At 43.2% G+C, this 17,244-nt stretch overlaps 1 protein-coding gene across 1 annotated transcript; it reads right to left on the bottom strand.

The window, feature by feature from the left end:
• Positions 1–4,268: 4,268 nt before the first annotated feature.
• Positions 4,269–9,598, bottom strand: LOC123061337 (egalitarian protein homolog). The gene is made up of 10 exons (XM_044484402.1): positions 9,416–9,598; positions 8,558–8,718; positions 8,041–8,172; positions 7,888–7,938; positions 7,503–7,599; positions 6,165–6,211; positions 5,785–6,001; positions 5,371–5,500; positions 5,231–5,273; positions 4,269–4,462 (listed from the first exon to the last, which is right to left on the bottom strand). Exons 1-10 carry the CDS (start codon positions 9,459–9,461, stop codon positions 4,388–4,390), a joined length of 999 nt encoding a protein of 332 aa, XP_044340337.1. The 5' UTR covers positions 9,462–9,598; the 3' UTR covers positions 4,269–4,387.
• Between the last annotated feature and the right edge of the window lie 7,646 nt (positions 9,599–17,244).

The raw sequence follows: 17,244 nt of genomic DNA, 5'->3' as shown, positions 1-17,244 counted from the left end.
TTGTTTTGGGCGATTTCAATATGTATCGCTTCGCGCATGAAAAATCATGTGGCCGCATCAACTGGAACCTCATGGAGATGTTCAATGCTTGTATTAGGGAGCAAGGGCTTAACAACGTTCAGGTCGACAATAGGATGTTCACCTGGTCCAACCAGAGATCTTCCCCCACCCTGGTTAAGTTGGATCGCGTGTTGGTTAATGCAGCCTGGGGTTTGTGTTTTCTGCAGAATTCTGCTTCTGTTGTGCCTGCCACTACCTCAGACCACACCCCCATCCTGGTCCAGTTCCAAGATGATGCGATCAAGAGTCGCTTGTTTAGAATGGAAAACCATTGGCTTCATATGGAGGAGACCAAGAACATCATACATAACTGCTGGTCTAGGGGCTATCGAGCTCTCCCTTCTTCTGCATCGCTCATTGACTTCAAAATGAGACGGGTCCGGGCTGCTCTGCGGCAATGGTGTAGGCGTCGACCTAACCTTAAGATTCTCATTGATAACAACAAGCATGGCGTCAGCTTCTTTAATGTGGTTGAGAAAAGACGATCTTTGTGAGTGATGGAAGTAGTTCTTAGGGAGTTTGCCACTGCCAAGGCCGAGCAGCTGATCTTGTGGCAGACTGCTATGTGGAGACATAGAGCCAAGCTAAGATGGTGTGTGTCCGGCGATGAAAATTGCAAGTTCTTCCATGTGGCGGCCAATTGCCAGGCAAGTCGTAACAAAGTTAAAGTTCTTGTTGATAATGGTGTGCAATATTACCAAACTTGCCACAAACTTAACCTGGCAGCTGCATACTTCGCCAATATCTTGGGACAGCCTGCTCCATCTTTGCCAATAGTGCAACTCTCTGCTTTGTACAACCCTGTGGATCTGTCTGAGCTGGTAGATGCTTTCTCATGGGTTGAGCTAGTTCGGGCTATTGATATGTCGCCAAACAATAGAAGCCCGGGGCCGGATGGGTTCACAAATGAGTTCTACAAAGTCTTCAAGCACTTGATCAAGGATGATTTGCTCAAGTTCTTTGGGGATTTCTATGCAAACCAGGTTGCTCTGGATGGCATCAACATTGCTTATATCACTTTGCTGCCCAAGATTGACACACCTATGGAGTTGAGGGATTTCAGGTAAATTTCTTTGGTGCATAGTGCTCCTAAGCTAGTGTCCAAGGTTCTGACATGTAGATTGCAACGGCATATCCCGAACTTAGTGCACCCCTTACAGTCTGGGTTCTTGAGAGGGCGCTCCATTGTGGAAAACTTTGCTTTGGCTGCTGAGATGATACAGGCCGCACACAAAAGGAGTTTACCTGTGATTGCCTTGAAGCTGGACTTTCGTAAAGCTTTTGATTCTGTTAGTTGGGATTGCCTCACTCAGGTTTTAGAAAGCCAGGGGCTTCCCCTCGCGGTGGACACAGTGGATACATGCACTCCTCTCCACTGGACGCTCCAGGGTGCTCATTAATGGAGAACCAGGCGATCCCATTTTGGCAAAGAGAGGGTTTCGGCAGGGCGACTCCTTGTCATCATATCTTTTCATCCTTGTTGTCGGTGTGCTTCAACGTTTATGCTGCTGGCACTTTCAGAATGGTATCTTGGTGCACCCCCTTGGCTCAAATGGTTTTTTCCCAGTACTGCAGTACGCGGATGACACTCTGATTATTTTCCGGGGCGAGGTGGAGCAAGCTAGAGCTATCAAGAGCATCCTCACTGCTTTCTCTGAGTTCTCGGGGCTGACTATTAATTTCCAAAAAAGCACCTTGGTGCCTGTTTGTGTGCAGCAGGAGGTGGTCATGGAAATCGCCCGCATGCTTGGTTGTCTGGTCTCCTCTTTTCCGTGTAAATATTTGGGGCTACCCCTCTCCTTACACAAGATCAAGCATGGTATGTTGCTTCCGGTCATTCATAAGGTTGATCGTCGCCTCTCTGGTTGGTTGGCCACGTTCCTCTCTTGGGGTGGCAGGCTAACTCTTATAAATTCTGTCCTGGCTGGCATACCAAGCTACTTCATGACTTGTTTTCCATGGCCCAAGGAGACCCTCGGTAAACTGGATGCTCTTCTCAGGGCCTTCTTCTGGCAGGGCAAGAATAAAACTAAAGGAGGTCACTGCCTCATGGCTTGGGATATGGTTACCCTGCCTCGTGCTAATGGTGGTTTGGGAGTAAGAGATCTAGAGGCTCACAATCAGGCTATGCTCTGTAAGTTTGTGGCCAAAATCCTTCAATCCTCTGATATCCCTTGTTTCAGTTGGTTTGCTTCCCAATATTGCAAGGATTCTTTGCCTCTCAAGGGACACCACAAGGATACTGCTATGTGGAAGGGTTTCAAGAGTTGCATCCCTATGGTCCTATCTTCCTCGCGTTGTTCTGTTGGTAGTGGCAGGCATGTTTCCTTCTGACATGATCGATGGCTGGTTGTTGGTAGCTTGAGGCAAGTCTGCCCCGTTCTGTTCTCCTTCGCTCGCAATCAGGATTGCTCTGTTCAATCTCAGTTTATAGATGGGAGATGGCGCGTGCAGTTACACCCCAACCTCTCACAGACAACCACCCAAGAGTTGGATCTGCTTAATCAGCTTGTTGTTAATGTCAATCCAGATAGTACTCGCATGGATGCACGGGTCCCTGCGCTTGGAGGAAACATTTTAAGCACGCGCTACTTCTACTAATTGCTTACCTTCCGGGGAATTCTTTGGAGTCCTGCGCCCTGGATTTGGGACTCCATTATTCCTATCAAGTACAGAATCTTCTTGTGGCTGGCTTTCTGGGGACGCTTAAACACTAAGGCTAACATGGTCCGAAAAGGTTGGTCAGCAGTTGCTCCGACTGCCGGTTGCGACGTTTGTTCGGCTATGGAGACGGCTGACCATCTCATTCTTCGTTGTCGCCCTGTTAATGCCCTCTGGAATAGGCTCTCGCTGGCACCGTTGGCATGTGAGTCACCCAACATTCAGCACTTTGTTTCTCAGGCGACGAACCATCTTCCTTTCAAGGCCAAATGGAATGTTGCTTTTGCGGCCTGTGCCATCACACCTTGGCAGGCTAGAAATGATCGGGTTTTCAATGCTAAATGTTGGTCAGAGTCATATGTCAGGTTTCATACTGCTAATCTGATTCGTTTATGGACCAACAGAGCCACCAAGCAACGGCACAAGGATGATCTACAGACATGGATCACACTGCTTAATGGCTAGGCTCTGACTCTTCTTTTTTCTGCTCTTTCTTCGTTTTCTTCTCTTCTTCCTTCCTGGCTGCTTGTGGCCTTGCACCTGGGTGCACTTCACAAGCCATGTAACTGAACTTCATCTGGCTTATGCCTCTTTTGAAATATAAGGCCGGCCACGAGCCACCGTCTTTTTTTCAAAAAAAATAGAAGAACTGTCAATTTGCTTGGCAGAGGCAGTACAAGGGGCACGTGAAAGGTGCTACTGTCATACTTGAAACGGTGGCTTCACAAGATCTGTGGATATGATATTCTTTCTTCGGCATGGCCGGTTCTCATAATGATAGCAGTGTTCTTCAGCGTTCTCCAATGAGTGGATTGTAAAGACTATTTGATGTTGTTTTTATTTTGATTGGATTTTAAGACTATTTTGGATGTGAAACTATTTGCTATGTTTGATTTAAACTATTTAAAACCATGCTTCATGTATGCTGATTAATTTTGAACGGATGAGATGCGACCGCGTGTTGGACGCATGGCCACCGCATCCACAAATACGGGCTCGAACGCGCGTGTTGGACGCACTGCCGCCTCATCCACAAATACGGGCCAACACGGGCTCATTGCCATCCCATAACAGACGAAACGAACGTCCATTTGGGGCCGTGGGTTGGAGTTGGCATTAGATCCGGGTGTAGATGCACTGAGGACGCAACAGTGATAAGAGGCGAGTAGCACACGATGGGCGCAGTGCTAACAAAGAGGTGGTCCTGACTCCTGTGTGAGAAGGGCAGGTCCATCGGATTTGTTGTCCAAGTCTGAATTTAGGCTTGCATCCGACTGACTGATAACTCGCGGGCGCTTGAATGAGCTTTAGCCGGATTTGCAGGCCTAACGTTAGTGGTAGGGCACCCACCAACCATTCCTTTGGTTCGTCGTCTACCGGACCAGCTAACCATGAGTGGGCAGCGCCAGTTTAGCGCAATCGCAATGTCTAATGCACAGGTTAAACCTAAGCCATAAGAGAGCGAAATCTACTCGTAACAGGTCCACATTCTGATGCACCAGCCAGAGAAAGCCTTGTCAGATAATTAAGCTAAAGATACTCGAAGCTGCCTCCAATCCAACTCTTATTTTTATTCTTGTCACGGATCAGCGATCCACATGCATTTCTGTATCCCTTATGTTCAAAAGATAGGGCAGTTCAAGTCTATATCACAAAAGTCGTTTCTCTAGAATTCCAGCATTCGGCCCCTCAGGATGGCCTCCGCCTTTCTGACTTCCTTCACTGGTCCAATGATGAACACCTACATTAAGCAGGCATGAACAAGAGGATTATTAAAGCTGAGAAAATCAAGGATATCATGTTTTGACTTAAAACTTTAGCCTTATTGACAGAGGAGAATCGAAGACTATTTTATGTTTCTGCGGGTACTTAAAACCACTTTCTCACCAGGTGTTGGATTGCATATCCATACTACTGGAAATGACTTGCATATATATAGTATGATAACACGACAGATAAGTTGTATGCATACACATCAAGCCCTAGCACCCTACTGCAATCACCTCAGCAAGAAGCTAGATATATCTGTCCGTGATCAGCTCAAGATAAGTACGACTAGATTGTTCTAGGCCGTGGAGAATATAAATGATGAAACAATAAGGGCAAACCAGAACAGCCATATTTTGCACGATAACTATAAATTGTTTACAACTAAATTTGTGGAGGACCATGCATGTGTGTGAAGCCCAAATGTCTTCTGATATTACAAACAGCTAGAAATGGATTAGCAACATGATGTGCCAAGCTTAATGCTTGAGAACAATAATTTCCCAGTAAATAAACCTTGTTGCTAAGTCAACAAACCCCATGACTACAAACTGCAGTAGTGGCTATCAATCAATCTAATCAAGGCAGGAAGATGCATCGACACAGTAGAGCAGTTTTGGTACTACAAGCCATGTTGCTACAAAACTATAGCTATTGCTGTTAACCAATTCAAACATGGACTGGATAAATTCAGTGGACCACAACTGCACAGTAATAAATATGTCAGCTATGGCAAACCTACCCTATCTGGAGGTCCCTTTGCACCACCGATATGGATTTCAACACTGCAAATAGGAGTGAAAGCAAACCAGGGAAGACCAAATTAAATTTTGCAGCATAAATATCATGCGATATCTGAAGAATCAAGCTTAAGATGATTACTTGCAAGATTCTTTCACAGCCATTATTGATGATCCTTTTCTGCCAATAACACGACCCATTTTTCCAGGAGGCACATCTAAGAGCGAAAGGATATCCACTTCAGGAACACAAGCTTCAGCTTCAATGTCATCTGTCAACAATGTTTAATCAATTTTGTTCTATAAGTTGAATATATCAAAACTTCATAAATAACATGAATCAAGGAATGCAAAGCAAATACATCCATTGTCATTCCATATTAGTAATTAGTATATGACGATCTGCACCTACAAGGCTACAGTGCTGAACCATAAAGCAAACCCCAATCTTTAGGTTACAAATTTATGATTTATATCTGAAGAACCAAAAGTAAAACTGATTTGTCCATACAGTAACTTTTCTTGATTTGAACGGGAAGGGAGTAAACACACTGACCAGGGACAGTTGGAAGAGGCGGCCAATCTGCCTGCTGGTTGTCATTTATGCAAAAGCACCTACAGTATAGCTCACTTCGTACTGCCAGACGCCATGAAGATACTTTGCTTAACTTCTCCATCATTTTCTCATGTATATTGAGAAGGAAGCGCACATCATCTGTCGCTGCTCGAATCATCATTTCAGACAAGGGCCTATTTTTCCAGAAATTTGGGTCCTAAAAATCCATCAAATTACAATAAATTGTTAGTTTCAAGAAAATATAGCAGCACAATGGAAAATCGTGTGCCAGGCCATTATCTAGGAAGTCCACAAGACTTCAGGCCTGGAGAAAATAATATTCTAAATAGGAGTTCTATAATTTTCTTCACAATGCTAACCTGCCTTAGAAGGGTGCGGACTTCTTCCTTTTCAGGATATGGCATTCCTACATAAAGAAGTACAACAGTATCACACCACACAATCAATCAAATGCAAAAGAAATTGAGGTTCAATCTTTCATAGATTTAGTAAACATCGGCATGGTGTTTAGAGCAGAAAAACTATTTGGCATGATGTTTTACAGAAGCAACACACTGTTAGCAAGAGTAACGAAACCACAATACATTACTTCCATATTTACTGGATTTGATACAGAGCACCACGAATCTTGTATACCAAGCAATGTACGCAAACCCATTATGTGAGCTGGGTTCCAGGTTCCCGGCAATTTGGAGGAAAATGCAGCCTACTGAGAACCCAAACACCTTAAGTTACAGTCAAGTCAGATGAACACCTTAAGTTAACTAGTTAAGGCAAGTCAGATGATCCACGAACCCAAACACCTCAGAGTTTGAGACAATAAGATAGCCAGGTGTCTGTAAGCATCAAGTGTGGATTATGAAGAGCTCAACCAAGATGCAACACCACTACTAAATTGAAACAAGGGTATAAAAAACAATTTTACACCCAATTTACAGCACCTCAAGCACTAGTCCTACTAATAATAACATACATTCTTAACCACGGTATTCAAGGCAGATAATCATGGGATCACAAGCACAATCTACTCGAGTTATTCCAGGTTCTCAACATGTGTACAAACCATTTTGTACAACACAGAAGTGGCCAATTGAAGAAGGCATGCATTAGACAAAAAATTGTGTCAAAGCATTAGTTTTAATCACAGGCAAATGAACATATGCAACTTCATCATATTGTTAGACTGCGACATATGATGAGACATGATGTCCACCCAGCAATAAAGATTATAGACTACCTAACAACCATAACATGTTGAGCTTACAGTAAAATGAACACAAAAAAGAACTTGGATTGCATAACATATACGTCAAGGTTAAAGCACTAGCTGCAGCGCAAGGTCTGTTAAATTGTATTAAAAAGCGACCCCATCTTTCTTAAGGACAAGATTTACGATATGAATTGGACTCCACCAAGATAAATATAGCGTGGCAATACATTAGAAGATATGCTAAATGTTTGATGTTAATATGTGTAGATTAAATTAAAGCACTTGGAAGACAGCACAAGCGAATTACCAATAAGAGGATTAGCAGAACCTATATAAGTTATGCCCAATTAGAAGAAAAAGGACAATAAAATATGAACAAGTGTCATATGTTATGAGAAAACAAAGCAAGGCTAAAACCATGTACACATAGGTTCTCTCCCAATCATGTAAAACTCAACAATTCAATTCAGTGAAGTGTAGAAAGTACCACAATAACGAGGATCGGCAAGAAGGCTCACGAAGGATATGTAAACATCATATGCTCTCTTTTTACCTTCCTGCTCTTCAATCAGGGAATAGGCTATCTGCAAATGAAAGTGATGATCGGAAGCTCCCTTTACAAATAAAATTATCTTACATGTAGCTGCTATAATAATTAACATATAGTATATCTCTGGGAAGGTAGAGGATCATGTAATGCTTTCAACCCTGTACAGGGTTACTGGTCCAAAGCTTATGATAATGGTTAAATTTGAAAGAAATTAACTGAGAAAGCAGCAGACACGGATTCATTCATATATTAGAAGGAAATTATGAGTGTTTTGCTTACAAAGTTATGCCACTATATCATAGTACATATGTACGGTGATTACCTGTGTATCCATCACATTATGTAATTTAATGCCAAACTGGAAATACAATGCCTGCAGCAGAATAAATTGTAAGTTTACCACTAGTCAGATACACAACTTTTGCAACGCTTATTTCAATACACCAAAAGAATATCACATCTCACAGTTAGGCACCTCACTGTCCCTTTTACAGTCATGGATAACTTTGGTGACATGATTGGACTCAAGTGCTGGTTTGCAAGCTTCAACTAGTTCTTTTCCACCCTCAATAGCATCGACCAAGTAAACAGCATCAGGAAATGCAATCTGAAAAATCAAACGAACCAACAAAAAACAGTCAGCCTTAACATCATTACAACAATGGTGACCGATCAGGCCAATGTTTTTTATCTATATCAGCAGAAATAGATGCATGTGCAACCAGTTCCAATAAAATAAGAGGGGTTAGGTACACTAAGTCTAGGTTCATCAAAAGGACTTGCGTGGGTAGATCATGGCACTATAAGGTAATGAAGCAGCATTTCAAGTAAGACCATTGTAATGTGGGGTCAAGTGAGGGCATAATAATTGTCCGATGTAGGACAAGGTTGTCTCATGACAGTTTATGATAGCCACAATTCATCCATGATGAAACAAAAGATTGCAGGAGTATAAAAATATTCCATGCCACGTGGGATTCAGTTCAGCTCACCTGCATGATACAGAGAGCACCATGGCGGCAAAGGTCAACACCTTCACAGTCAAATCCAATCACCAATTTCTTGGCAGCAGAGGGCTCAAGAAACTCGACTGGGAGTTGACTAGGTTTAGTGACAACATGAAAGGGCAGGGATGGCAATTCCGCGTTATTCCCTGCAAAAGAACACATCGAATTACAAGTAGAAACAAAATAGTTCCAGTTCATAGGTGCTTGCACACAAGCAAACACAATAAGTTCTGAATTTCTAACCAAGGTAACATAGTATTGGTTTAGCTAGATGCAGCCTAGTTTCCTCACCAATCAGGAAAAGAAACATTTTAAAACCACTGTGTTCAGCACAATCGCCTTAGTTCAGTATCTCATATACAAGAATATTGTTGGAATAAAAGCAAGGTCTAGCCTGATAGATCAATACAGGTATTGAACTCTAAAGGACAACTAGCGCACGAACCAAAGCAGAATCAAACAGAAAAGAAAAAACCACCGACCATGAATCCTTCCACATGCTACTATTGCCCAACTCTTTATTGAAACCATTGATCAATAGAGGCAAAATCCAGGCCTGCAAATCAACCTACAGGGAACGGAAGCTGCACGAGTAGCAGCTACAAGTCCCAACATTACCTGCCCTAAAACCCTAGCTAGGACTAAATCATGACGCGAAAACACGAACTAAAAGGGCGGGGTAAAGCAGAGATATAGCAAAGCGTAGCGATTAAACGTGAACTCCAAGAAACCCTAAGTTCGGGCGACGCGCACGCGCACGCACCGAGCGGAAGCAGCGCTACGCTCCGAGAGAGAGAGAGAGAGAGAGAGAGAGAGAGAGAGAGAGAGAGAGAGAGAGAGAACCTGCGGGGTCCTCGCCGTCGGCGGAGTTGGGGGGATGGGAGGCCATCCCTCGCCCCTCCCGATCGCTGACCGGGAGAGACAGGACGCGGACGCACCGGCAACGGAAGAGGGAATGAAGAAAGGGGACGGGGAATCGTCTGGCCCGGCGGCGTCAAGACTATACTAGTACTACTGGTAACTGCCCGTTGCTCCGTCCGACTGTTTCAGTACTGTGCAGGTTGGACTCTTTTTCTGGGCCTGAAGCCCTCAGCCAAATCTTGCCAAATGGGCTGGCCCGGCCTGTGTTATACGGGCCAGGCACGGCACGGCCCACCCAGGCATGCTATTTTTTTAAGGGTTAGGCATGCTTCCCAGGGAGCTCCTAGTCAGCACCTTTGGTGCCAACTGGGGGTTCCAGCGCCCGCACAACTACAGTCTTGGTGGTCGCTCAAAAAACAAAAAACTACAGTCTTAGTCCTGGCCCAAAAGCGGGGGCGCGTTTCGCTGGCTGCCTGGCTGGGGAGCTCCTAACCGGCGCCTTCAGCGGCGGTTTCAGCGCCCAGGCATGCTATTTTTTTAGGGTTAGGCATGCTTCCCAGGGAGCTCCTAGTCAGCGCATTTGGCGCCAACTGGGGTTCCAGCGCCCACACAACTACAGTCTTGGTGTTCGCTCAAAAAAACAAAAAACTACAGTCTTGGTCCTGGCCCAAAAGCGGGGGCGTGTTTCGCTGGCTGCCTGGTTGGGGAGCTCCTAACCGGCGCCTTCAGTGCCGGTTTCGCGTTCTGGCGCTCGAAGCGTCGCGCTACTGGGCCGGCCCAGGTGAGCTTCGACCATGACGCGAAAAAAATAAACATGAAGAAAAAGTACGAAAGCTGTGTATTGAACTCAAGACCACAGGTATTATTCTCCACTAACGCGACAACCAACAGACCAACCATGTTTTGTTGTTCTTTAACTAGGAAAACGTTCTACTTAACCGTTTTTAGTGAAACATTAACATAAATTTGAAAATTAGTTGAAAAGTTCATTGATTTTGAAAACGAGTTCAGCATTTTTTTAAAGTTCACAAAATTTAAAAAAATTCATCATTTTGAAAAAAGCTTCATCGGTTTTGAAAAAAAGTTCGTCAATTTTTAAAAAAAGTTCATGGAATTCGAAAAAAAAAGTTCATCAAAAATGAAAAAAGTTCATCAGATTTGAAAAAAGGTTCATCGTTTTGAAAAAAAAGTTCATCGAATTTGAAAAAAGTTCATCAATTTTGAAAAAAAATCATCAAATTTGGAAAAAGTTCATCAAAAATGAAAAAAGTTCATCGGATTTGAAAAAGGTTCATCAATTTAAAAAAATAGTTCATTGAATTTGAAAACAGTTCATCAAAAAAAAGTTCATTGGATTTGAAAAAAGTTCATCGATTTGAAAAAAAAGTTCATTGCATTTGAAAAAAGTTCATCGATTTGAAAAAAAAGTTCATCGACTTTGATTAAAGTTCGTTGAATTTGAAAAAAGTTTACGCGTTTAAGGAAAGAAAGAAAAGGAAATGAGAAAAGAAAAAGGAAAAAGGAACAAGAAAAAGAAACGTCCAGAAACTGACCAGCGAACAACATAGATAAAAATTAAAAGAAAGGAAAGAAGTTTACTAGCATAAGCGTCTCGTTATCCTGGTGGTCAGTGCGCTGCACTCTCGATCCAGCGATCCAGTGTTCGATCCTTGCCTCGCGTACGGTAATTTTTTGCTTCGATCATATTGTTGGGCCGACCCAGGGCAGCGAGGGGGTGTGCGCCTGTTTGCGCCGATGCCTGGAACGGGCGCAACGGTCGCCGTTTAGGAAATGCCGCATGGCTGGTCACTCGTCCGCCTGCCGCGTCTATCGTTCGCCTGATGCTGGCTAGTCCCAGTTGACCGGTCAATTGTTGACTTATGAAAAAATTGAAAAAAAATCATGAATTCAAAAAATGCATCAAATTTCAGAAAAAGTTCACAAAAAAATCGTTGAATTTGGAAATAGTTCATCGAATTTGAAAAAAGTTCGTCTAATTTGAGAAAAAGTTCATTGAATTTGAAAAAAAGTTCATCGGGTTTGAAAAAAGTTTATTGGGTTGGAAAAAAGTTCATTGAATTTGAAAAATAGTTCATCGAGTCTGAAAAAAAGTTCATTGAGTTTAAAAAAGTTCATCAATCTTGAAAAAGTTCATCGCATTTAAAAAAAAAGTTCATCAAGTCTGAAAAAAAGTTCATTGGATCTGAAAAAAGTTCATCGCATTTGAAAAAATGTTCATAAACTTGAAAAAGGTTCAAAAGAAAAGAAAAAAACACTAATAAGAAAAGGAAAAAAACACGCATTTAATAAAATGAAAAAGAAAAAAGAGATGATAAAAAAGAAAAAGAAAACCCGAATAAAACCGCCCCAGATATGACCAGCGAACTAGGAAAAAGCCGGCTTTGGAAGCTTCTAGGAGCTTCCCAAAATCGGTGGACTCCCGCAACTTAAGAAACAAATAAATGGAAACAAAAACTTCTCAATCATTGGTTGTTCGATGGTGTGGTGGTTATTGGCGTTCACTCTAGAGGAGTAGATCACGAGTTTGATATTCGGCTGGCGCACCTTTTTTTAAGCCTTTAAATTGAAAAATCGGGAGGTACATGGGCCGGCCTAGCTAACGTGGTTGCACGCACCGGTTTGCAGAAACAAATAGTAATCGGCGCCTGCAACGTCAAATAGGATTTGCCTACTTTCCACGCGAGCTGCCCTCACTGCCCAGGCATGACCCCCTTCTGTTGGAATATTAGCGTGGGCCTAGGGCCCATCTAACTATTTTAGAAAATCTTTAAAGGCCCATGTGGGTTATATGGCACTAGGTGTGGTGAGAAGTTTAGCCTCATACCGCTAGTTGGAGAGGGGTTGGACTCTCTTATAAAGGATTCTTTTTCACATGGTATTGGAGCTTGAGAAGAGAAGTGGTTTTCGCGCGCACCTCCTCCGCCGCCACGCCGCGGCTTGCGGGAATGGGTCGTGCCGAGCTCACGCATGTGTGCTTATTTATGCCGCGGGTGTCAAGTCGCTTTTATCTCATAACTTTGAGATGAAGGACCTTGGGGCGGCTGATGTTATCTTGAATATCAAGCTACTGAGAGATGAAGAGGGTGGGATTACGCTTCTACAATCTCATTATGTTGAGAAGGTCTTGAGTCGTTTTGGATATTCGATCTGCAAACCATCTCAAACACCATATGATCCTAGTGTGTTGATTCAAATGTTTGAAGGCACAGCTAAAAATCAATTGAGATACTCTCAAATTGGTTCACTCGTGTATCTAGTGAGCGCGACGAGGCCTGACATTGCATTTGCTGTGAGCAAATTGAGCCGGTTTGTTTTCAAGCTGGGTGATGTACATTGGCATGCTATTGAAAGAATTATGCTACTGAAAGAACTATGGACTTCACTATACCGGATAACCGTCGGCACTTGAAGGGAATAGTGATGTGAATAGGATCTCTCATGCTGATGAGATGAAGGCCACAACTAGGTATATGTTTACTCTTGGAGGTGGTGTTGTTTCCTGAAAGTTTGTTTGGGATTCACGAGGCCTCATGACTAAGTCCTTTCACGAGGACATCTACCGTGAAAAAACCACAACAACACACGAGGCTATACATAAAACTGTGTGGGATGTACATACGAACAAAAATGTTTGGCTGGGATTCACTGTGCGGGATGTGCATTCAAACGAAAACATTCCTGTGGGATTCATTGTGTGGGATGTGCAGACGAACGAAAGTGTTTGTCTGGGATTCACTGTGTGGGATATACATACGAAGGGAAGCGTTTGTCTGGGATTCACTGCGTGGGATATACATACGAATGGAAACATTTCTCTGGGTTTCAATGTGTGGGATGTACTTACGACGGAAACGATTGGGCTTGTATAATTGTATGCGATGGCTACCCCGATCGCACACGAGCTCGTTTTGCCTATCGTGTGTGACCGGAGGGCCTATCCCCGAAGTTTTCTTGGTCATGTGGAAAGGACCCCATATCGCCCACACTCACTAGACGACGGTTTAAAATACCATCGTGGAAAGGGGTTAAAAACCCTTTATATAGTAGCTCGTTGTACGCCTGTACCAGTGAGATTTGGATAAACTACCTTATATCTTTATTTCCCTTGTTGTCTTTGGATCTTGATGCACCTCTTGCATTGCTTGGATTTGATGAGTACTTGGAGTGAATTTTGTCCATTAGAGTGTTTTCCCCTTTGATTTCTCCACATTTTCCCCTCGTATTCTTCGTGTTTCTCCTCGAATTCACCTCAATTCGTGAACATCTGGCCACCTAGGGTTTTTCCCTACATCAACTTTTGATGTGCAAAGTGTTGGGAAACGTAGCATGCAATTTCAAAAAAAATCGTACGCTCACGCAAGATCTATCTAGGTGATGCATAGCAACGAGAGGGGGAGAGTGTGTGTCTACGTACCCTCGTAGACCGAAAGCGGAAGCGTTTGACAACGCGGTTGATGTAGTCAAACTTCTTCTAGCTCCGACCGATCAAGAACCAAATATACGGCACCTCCGAGTTCTGCACACATTCAGCGCGATGACGTTCCTCGCCTTCTTGATCTAGCAAGGTGTCAAGGAAGTAGATGAGTTCTGTCAACATGACGGTGTGGTGACGGTGATGGTGAAGTGATCTGCGCAGGGCTTCGCCTAAGCACGGCGAGAATATGACCGGGGTGTAAACTGTGGAAGGGAGCGTCGCACATGGCTAACAATTGATGTTGTGTACTTGTGAGGCGTCCCCTCCCCACATATATATATGTGGGAGGGGAGGAGAGGCGGCAAGGGGCACCCTAGGGTTGGCCGCCGCCCCCTAGGGGGCCTGCCTTGCCCTGCGCCCCCCCCTTTCCATGTATGCATGAAGGGGAAGGAAAGAGGGGTGAGGAAAGGAAGTGGGAATCCTAATCCACACTTTCCTTTCCCTTCCCCCCTTTCCTTCTCCTCCTCCTATAGCCTTATAGGGTGCACCAGCCCCATGTGGGCTGGTATGTTCCTTCACAAGGCCCATATGGCCCATAGGATTGTCGGGGGTATCGAAACATCTTCCGGTGACCCGATAAGTACCTGATACCCTTCGGAATACTTCCAGTGTCCGAATAGCATCGTCCTGTATATCAATCATTACCACTCGACCATCTCGATACTCCTTGTCATGTCCGTGATCTTATCTGGGACTCCGAACAACATTCGGTCACCAAATCACATAACTCCTATAATACCATATGGTCATCGAACGTTAAGCGTGTGGACCCTACATGTTCGAGAACTATGTAGACATTACCAGGACACCTCTTCGGTTAATAAGCAATAGCGGAACCTAGATGCCCATATTGGCTCCTACATATTCTACGAAGATCTTTATCGGTCGAACCGTTATGACAACATACGTAATTCCCTTTGTCCATCGGTATGTTACTTGCCCGAGATTCGATCGTCGGTATCCGCATAGCTAGTTCAATCTCGTTACCAGCAAATCTCTTTACTCGTTTCATAATACATCATCTTGTAACTAACTCGTTAGTCACTTTGCTTGCAAGGCTTCTTATGATGTGCATTACTGAGAGGGCCCAGAGATACCTCTCTAATACTCGGAGTGACAAATCCTAATCTCGATCTATGCCAACTCAACAAACACCTTCGGAGATACATGTAGAGCATATTTATAATCACCCTGTTATGTTGTGATGTTTGATAGCACACAAGGTATTCCTCCGGTATCTGGGAGTTGCATAATCTCATAGTCGAAGGAATGTGTATTTGACATGAAGAAAGCAATAACAATAAAACTGAACGATCAATATGCTAAGCTAATGGATGGGTCTTGTCCATCACATCATTCTCCTAATGATGTGATCTCGTTCATCAAATGACAACACATGTCTATGGTTAGGAAACCTAACCATCTTTGATTAACGAGCTAGTCTAGTAGAGGCTTACTAGGGACACGCTGTTTTGTCTATGTATCCACACATGTATCAAGTTTCCGGTTTATACAATTCTAGCATGAATAATAAACATTTATCATGATATAAGGAAATATAAAATAACAACTTTATTATTGCCTCTAGGGCATATTTCCTTCAGTCTCCCACTTGCACTAGAGTCAATAATCTAGTTCACATCGTCATGTGATTTAACACCAATAGTTCATATCGCCATGTGACCAACACCCAAAGGGTTTACTAGAGTCAATAATCTAGTTCACATCGCTATGTGATTAACACCCAAAGAGTACTAAGGTGTGATCATGTTTTGCTTGTGAGAGAAGTTTAGTCAACGGGTCTGCCACATTCAGATCCGTATGTATTTTGCAAATTTCTATGTCTACAATGCTCTGCATGGAGCTACTCTAGATACTTGCTCCTACGTTCAATACATATCTAGATTGAGACTTAGAGTCATCTAGATCAATGTCAAAGCTGGCATCGACGTAACTCTTTACAACGAATTCTTTATCACCTCCATAACTGAGAAACATTTCCTTTGTCCTCTTTAAGGTAACTAAGGATAATTTTGACCGCTGTCTAGTGATCTAGCCCTGGATCACTATTGTCCCCCCCCCCTTGACAAACTCATGGCAAGGTACACAATAGGTTTGGTACATAACATGGCATACTTTATAGAACCTATGGCTGAGGCATAGGGAATGACTTTCATTCCCTCTTTATCTTCTGCCGTGGTCGGGTTTTGAGTCTTTACTCAACTTCACACCTTACAATACAGGCAAGGAATCCTTCTTTGACTGATCCATTTTAACTCCTTCAGAATCTTGTCAAGGTATGTACTCATTCAAAATCTTATCAAACGTATTGATCTATCTCTATAGAACTTGATGCCTAATATGCACTACTGCAGGATGCTACTAACGCGACACTACGATCAGAGACCCTTCAACGAAACTGTGTGTGATGCCATAATCACAAACGGTGGTGTAAAAAACCATCAAAAAAGGTGCAAAACGTTTGCGATGGAGGATGCATCAAACACGGTTCAGATTTTAGTTGCGTGTGTGATTGAGGGCATAGGGTTCAATTCAATTAACCATTTGCGATGAGGAGGAACAAAAGAAACGGGCAGCCAGATGAAGGTGTGTGCTATGTACAGCATACGGTTCACTCGGATAAATTGTTTGTGATTAGGCAACACAAAAGAAACGGTCAGCCAGATCAAAGGTGTGTGCGATATACGATATGCGGTTCACTCGGATGAACTGTTTGCGTTGAGACATGAGAACAGAAATGGTTCAAATGAACAAGATGTGTGTGATACGAGGCAAACAGGTCTATAGTCGGAAACGTGTGCGAAGACCGATAACAACACAGACGATTACTGCTAACAAGCCGTGTGTGTTGTGAGCAAACGATTGCTGGTATACAATTGTGAGTGATTGATGAAAACATCACTGACGGGTTCCATTGTTTAGTCCGTGTGCGATGTGATTTTCTTTGTCCGCACAACATATACGATCTATCTACAAAGCATCAACATATATACTTAAAATGAGAGCATTGCATAAAATTAAGCATACAATTACACAAGTGACTACACACATAACATTTCCACACACCAAAGAAAGCAATTACATGCATACTAAAGTAGGAGAAACGAGGATCTAATCTTCTACTTATTGTTGCGATGATGCTTGCCATTGCTCTGCTTCCAGCTGGATCCCTGGTAGTTTGGGGAAGGAGGCACTTCCTCATGTCAACGATCTGCTTGTACATGTCGTAGCTCATGTACGCCTCCTTGGCCGCGTACACGACGTGAGCTTTTTTGAGTTTCTCCATCCAGGCTGA

The sequence above is a fragment of the Triticum aestivum genome, chromosome 3A (assembly GCF_018294505.1).
Source record: "Triticum aestivum cultivar Chinese Spring chromosome 3A, IWGSC CS RefSeq v2.1, whole genome shotgun sequence".
Lineage (NCBI taxonomy): Eukaryota > Viridiplantae > Streptophyta > Magnoliopsida > Poales > Poaceae > Triticum > Triticum aestivum.
Note: the sequence above shows the minus strand (reverse complement) of the source record. Positions and strands in the feature narration are given on the sequence as shown.